The sequence below is a fragment of the Rhipicephalus sanguineus genome, chromosome 6 (genome assembly GCF_013339695.2).
Source record: "Rhipicephalus sanguineus isolate Rsan-2018 chromosome 6, BIME_Rsan_1.4, whole genome shotgun sequence".
Lineage (NCBI taxonomy): Eukaryota > Metazoa > Arthropoda > Arachnida > Ixodida > Ixodidae > Rhipicephalus > Rhipicephalus sanguineus.
In genome coordinates, this window is record NC_051181.1 from 33316981 (window position 1) to 33323297 (window position 6317).

Below are 6317 nucleotides of genomic sequence, written 5' to 3' on the forward strand. Positions count from 1 at the left end.
ATGGACGAGCTCTCTGTCTGCGACGGTATCCTGCTGAAAGGCCCCCGGAATGTCATCCCGTCGTCTCTTCGGCCGGTGGTCTTGACGCTGTTGCACGAAGGCCATCAGGGCATCAACAGGACCAAAACCCTAGCTCGGGAGTTGGTTTGGTGGCCGGGTATCTCAGCAGACATCGCCTCTCTCGTCAGCAACTGCGAACAGTGCGCTTCCACCCGTGTGAACCTTGCAGAGCCTCTAGTCTCCACAGCGCTACCTGGACGTCCCTGGGAATTTCTCGGAATGGACTTGTTCTATCTCAATGGCCAGACGTCCCTCCTAGTGGTGGACGACTACTCGAGGTTAACCGAGGTGGTGACCCTGAGAAGCACTACAGCTCGGGCAGTCATCGATGCTCTCAAAAGCATCTTCGCACGCCACGGAATCCCACAAGACGTCAGGTCGGACAACGGCCCATCGTTCTCGTCGCAAGAGTTTGCGGCATTTGCAGCGTCTTACGGCTTCAACCATGCAACTAGTAGCCCACACTACGCCCAGTCAAACGGAGAGGCAGAGAGGATGGTACGGACAGTCAAGGACCTGTTCCGCAAGTCCAAAGATCCTCACCTCCCTCTGCTCAGTTATCGGGACACTCCGGGAGTCGATGGCTTCAGTCCAGCCCAGCTGTTGATGGGACGTCAGCTGAGATACAGAGTCCTCCCAGCTACGTCCCAACTGGCCGCCTAGGAAAGATGTCGCCAAGATATTTTGTGCGCATGACTTGCTGCACTCTTTCTGGCTTTAATCACGCTCTGTTCAGTCCACAGGAACTGCCACTGATGATTCTTTTTCAATTTCAATGGTTCAGAGAATAGCGACTTGTTTTTCGGACTCAAGTGATCATTGAAGAACACTGCTGTGTGCTCCTGCCTGCTTCCAAGGTCTCTTGCGGTCAAGCGAGCTTGGCGAGCTTTCCTTTGGAATTCGGTTTTCTTATCCCGTGAAACAAATCGTACAATGACATTGTTTGCTTTAGGATTTCGCGGTGTAGGCACTCTGTGCACTGTGTCGATGTCTGCTGGAGAGAACGGCAGCATGGGCTAGTTGGTGATTTGTAATCGACATATTTGCACAGCGCTGCGTGAACGAGGACGTATGAAAGAACACAACACAGGCGCTGACTTCAACTGAATTTTATTAGCGAAAACGCTAGAAATATATACAGCTGATAACACCAGCACACATCAGCACAAACGCACAAACCTATTGCATCAAAGCCAGATACGCGATTTCCTTTTTGGTTAGGGCAACTGATGGCATGCTTACACAGAGGTCACCCAGCTGTTGGATTTGATTAGCTTCAATGATTTCGCGTATGAGCTGCTCGCGGTGTTTCGCGACAACGGCGCAGTTTTCAAATTCTGGTTTACACCCACAATATCTACAATGTATGCCGAGATGACCTTGAACAGCTGTGGTGGCATGATAGTAATGCTCTTTTAAACGCTCGTTCAAGCATCTGCCCGTTTGCCCAACGTACTTCTTACCACAAGACACAACACCCACACAAGTACACAACACCCACAGCGCATGCTACAAACTGCCAAACTTGTCAGCGCCTGTATTGTGTCCTTTCATACGTCCTCGTTCACGTAACGCTGTGCAAATATGTCGATGTCTGCTGATCCTACTTCACACTGAACCTTTGAAGCAATATCACTTATAGGTTGTGGAAGGTTCTCATTTGCTGCATATCGAATTTCTATATTGTTTAAGCGCGTGTATTGTTCTAAGTGAGACAATTTCCTTGTCAGGCTAGCATTCGCACTCTTCAGGTCGTCATTCGATTTTGTTAAAGATGCATTCTCGGCACGCATCTTGTCATTTGCAGCTTTTATCGCATCGTATTCTTTGCTCAAGAAGCCTATGCTGGCAATGCGTCGTTGAGTTCTGCGCGGCATGCTGACACTTTTTGTTCACTCAGTAGAAGCTTTGCTGCGAAATCATTTCTTTATGCGGTTACTTTTTCTCTAAACCAGATTTTCATAGATTTCATTTCCTTTTCTAACTCCACGTGCGCCAGCATTTCAAGGGCACACTGAGCGATCCGCAAAGGCTATTGAAAGAACTACAGTGGTAGAAGATACACTGTAAAAAAAATTTTGTCAAAATGACGGGAAAATCTTGGCAGCTCTATTTCCAAGCATATGGCCGTCAAAATGATGGCAGGCCGTCATTTTCAAATGATGGTAATATTTTATCATTTTGATGTCTTTCCCGTCAATTCAAAATACAAGCAAACCGTCAAATTGATAAAATGTAACTATCAAAATAACTGAAGGTCGTCATTTGCAAATGACGGTGTTCTTTCATTTTGACGTCTTTTTCATGAACTCAAAACACAACCGACCTGTCAGATTGATAACATTTCACCGTCATTTGCAAATGACGGTGTTCTTTCATTTTGACATCTTTTTCGTGAACTCAAAATACAACCGACCTGTACGTCTTTTTGTCAATGCTATTATGAGACCATCAATGTAGCATTTTCTCTGCGAGGTGACAAGAGACTCTCAACATGAAATGCAGCTGCATTGTTAGTATGATGGCCCAAGAGATGAAGTGTATTCTGTGTCACTATGAACTGTAGAGTGGTGTACCTCACCATGCGACCATCACTCGACATGGGTAGTACCTAATAAAATATGCATCGAAAGCTTTTGTCAATACTTGCACATTTATTATTCAAAGCGCTTTGATAAGGCTGAGCACCCTTGGTCCTATTCCGCTGCCTTTTCCTTTACCCCGCCTTTTGGTCCGGTTGATCTGTCCAATGTACCTGGAGTAAACAAAAGAGAATGACAGAATAAATCCATGCGCCATAAACTATGCCAATCACATATTTGGGTTTCAGATGTGAAACGCCGGAAATGTATAAACTATGCTGCATTGTGTGAGAGACACTGTATGATGAAATCAAAGGACACCAGATAGAAATGCTGAGCAGCAAATGTGACCATATTTGTCGCATACTGAACTAGCTACATGTATATGCTCTGATGCATAATGTTCCCAAGTAAGCATGGAGGGTAATAACAAATATAAAATGTAAAAAGAGCCCACAGTTGCACAAACAAACCGTGTATTATTTCTAGTAACAGAAATAGCTGCTCATAATGTAGAGGGATAAACACATACTCTAAACCGTAATTCTGCAAGGTCATTTTGCTTCACTTCAGGAGCTCTGCCATGAATCGCATCTAGACCACTAAGTTCCAGTATAGGCTACATGCACACTTGTGGCAGCTGTCTACTTTTACAAACCTCATTATCATGCCCTGAAACTTGTTAAACATCAACACTGGTGAAATCTTGGCCTGCACTGCTAGGTGCTGCAAGATCTTCCTCACATTGTGTCACACTCTGTCTTGGACACACAATGCTGCCATGAAAGCAACTTACATGAGACGTGAATGATTTTGCACTTGAAAACACTTTTTTACAGTTTACAAACAACAGGCAGTGGCAACACTAGAAGAAATATGCTTCTTAACGTGCCCAACCTCTTTAAAAAAAAAAAAAGAAAACTTGACATCACGAAATATATGAGGACATCTAAATTCTTGTCCAGATGACACAGAAGCAACATCATCTCCAACATGACTGCGTGAAACAAGCACACGCAGTGCATTAAATGTTTTGAAATGTTTCGAGCAGCCCTGATTTACACATGCTACATTAACATTATGAACATTTGAATGAACTCTGTAGTGTCTCTCATATTTGTACAAGTTCTGCACTGCAGTCTCGCAAATGTGACAAGAAATCATGACATTGAGATGTGTTTCCATGAAATATACTTTAGAAGTATGCGCCTATGAGCTGACTTCGCTGACGAGGCAATATGTTGCAGCTGTGGCTTGGGTGCATGGGGTGAGTAGGCCTGCACATTAAATTTGAGGTATTAGTTCAGAGGACCCTATTTAGGGTCTGATTTGTCTTTACAAGCGACACACGTGTCCTCAGAAATTTTAAAACACGGAGACAATAAATTCCAGAGATATTCAATACATACGTCGCTTCATGGAGTGTTAAAGTTGCAGTGACATCCACAGCCAAGTATGCTTGAGGTTGATATACACCTATGCCAGAAGGCTTATGCGCTGACAGTGGGGCAATACGTCGCAGCTGTGGCGTGGGTGCATGTAGGCAGTTGGCCTGCACATTAAACTTGAGGTACTAATTCAGAAGACCCCATTTAGGGTGTGGTCTTTCTTTACAAATGACACACACATGTCCTCAGCAATGTTAAAACACGCAGAAAAAAAAAAAATTCCGAGATACTGAGTACATACCTCGCTTGGTCGAGTGCCAAAGTTGCAGTGATATCCACGGCCAAATATGATTGACGTTGACCTTTCAGACCTGTCCTGTGAACCTGAAATGATTGGAGCGATTAGCAGTCAGTCAATCACATCCATTCGATAGTTACATGCAGTAACTTGCATACTAACTTGCAAGCACTTGACAAATCCCTTAGCCTCCTCCTCACCCTGCTGTGTTTTAAATCCTTACACATGTCGAGAACATTGCAATTTAATCCAGTTTCTCCATTTTTACGCAGTGACAGCTGCTCGTTTGATAGGCGGCACTTTTAAATTTTCTATGAAAAAATTCAAAGTCGGGGCACGCGCGTGGATGCTCTTGGTGTAATGCTTCTCAATACAAACTCCGTCTTTCGCGTCTTGGTCTTTTTTTTTTTTTTTCGCAATGCTTCAGCGCTCCCGTTCAGTGGCGTAGCCAGGGGGTGGCACACCGGGCCCGTGCCCTCCCCGAAATTCTTTTGCATACAGAGCGAAAAATGACCATTTCAAGGAGGTGCCCCCAACCCCCGAAATGAAGGCGGTGCGCCCCCCCCCCCTACCCCTGAAAAAATTTCTGGCTACGCCCCTGCTCCCGTTTGCATGTTACAAGGTCAATTTCGATTGCGATTCGTGAATCAGAATAGGGCTAGCTGGCCAATCGCTATCGGATACCAACGTCTGCATCCTTTGCCGGGAAACGATCAAGAAACAGAGAGAGTAAATTGCACAAGAAATGCAGTTTTAAGCCACACTACAATACAAAAAAAAACTTAATTTATAGTTGACGTGTACTTTTACGAATTAGCAAGTCGTCAGAGTTGCAGATGATCATGATCAGCATTAGCGCATGTATACCAACGAAAAGATGAAAAGCAAAAAGAAACAACTAAATAAAGTCTTATACTAATTGAGGACCCTATTGAGCATCTTTTTCAAGTGCTCTGAACGTACTCGGCCGTACATGGCCCACTAGAGTTCCTCCACTCGATCCCAGTCCTCGCGCCGTTTTAACCACTTTCAATCGCCATCGAAAGTGCGCGAAAAGTGCACTCTACTCAAAAACGCGCGCCAATATTCCTCGTACGTTTGAGCTTTTTTTTTTTTTTTTCACTGGAACATTTTTATTCATTTTTTTTTTCTTCTTTTATCACACTAGATGCAAGCTGACGCTTGAAAATTGCTGCACGTGGTTCAGCCTCGGTGCGAAAGCACATCGCTCGAATGCATACCGCAAAAAGCAGAACAGACGAGCGATGGGAGTCGCCTCCACAACGCGCGAAAACTAGAGCTTACTTCTTTGCTACACGCAAACGAAGTGCCTTGTTAAACCGTGCACAGCCGAAGGTGTAAACAGACGAAAGTAGTATATAAGTAGAACAGTACACTCACCTTTACACGTGCACTCGAGTTGAGGCTGCAGCTCCAAAGCACACACGCGCGTTGCACAGGCACTCGCACGCCACGCAAAAAAAAAAGACAAAATGGCGCACCAAACCGACATGGAAGAAGCACGCACAAAGATCGAAGAAACACGTTGGAATGTACCGGCGTACCAGCAGTACCCGCTCTCTCGGCTCTTTCTCTCTCTCTCCGGCGCTGTGGCGGCTCTGCCTCCTCCACTCTTTTTCTTGGAGAGGTAACCGCTGAGAGAGCGACGTGTCACGTGATGTACGGTAGCCAACCGAGGCGCGCTGGAACTTTCTCTCTCATTTTTCTCTCGTCTCTCTTTCTCTCCGCTCGCTCGTTGACAAGAGAGTCGCCGTCTTTCCCATTTGACGCCGACGGCTCGTCAAAAAAGATAAAGAGGTCGCTGTCAAAATGATGGCTCGTTTTAACAGTGTACAACAAAGCACTTTAGCTGCGCAAGGGTAAAGCTATGTGTAAACCTTTGCAGCGAGCTGCTTGCGGCCATGCGGATCGATCGAGTGGGCTGGTTGCTTTTTTTATAGCTTTCGTTGACGGGCTGGATGTGACGAC

The 6317-nt window shown here is 45.3% G+C and overlaps 2 protein-coding genes across 4 annotated transcripts; one reads left to right on the forward strand and one right to left on the reverse strand.

Annotated features, from left to right (window-relative positions):
* Positions 1-723, forward strand: LOC119397178 (uncharacterized protein K02A2.6-like). Its single transcript, XM_037664616.1, has one exon. The coding sequence runs from the start codon at positions 1-3 to the stop codon at positions 721-723; it is 723 nt and encodes a 240-aa protein (XP_037520544.1).
* Positions 724-2515: 1792 nt separating this feature from the next.
* On the reverse strand, positions 2516-5917 carry LOC119395683 (uncharacterized). Of its 3 annotated transcripts, none has more exons than XM_049416735.1 (4): positions 5730-5917; positions 4332-4414; positions 4052-4194; positions 2516-2815 (listed from the first exon to the last, which is right to left on the reverse strand). In XM_049416735.1, exons 1-4 carry the CDS (start codon positions 5839-5841, stop codon positions 2722-2724), a joined length of 432 nt encoding a protein of 143 aa, XP_049272692.1. In that variant the 5' UTR covers positions 5842-5917; the 3' UTR covers positions 2516-2721. The 3 variants fall into 3 exon arrangements, 2 of the variants coding, with proteins under 2 accessions (XP_049272692.1, XP_037518611.1); XM_037662683.2 differs by lacking the exon at positions 2516-2815 and adding an exon at positions 3299-3919; XR_005184290.2 differs by lacking the exon at positions 4052-4194 and having other exon boundaries at positions 5730-5907.
* Positions 5918-6317: the final 400 nt, after the last annotated feature.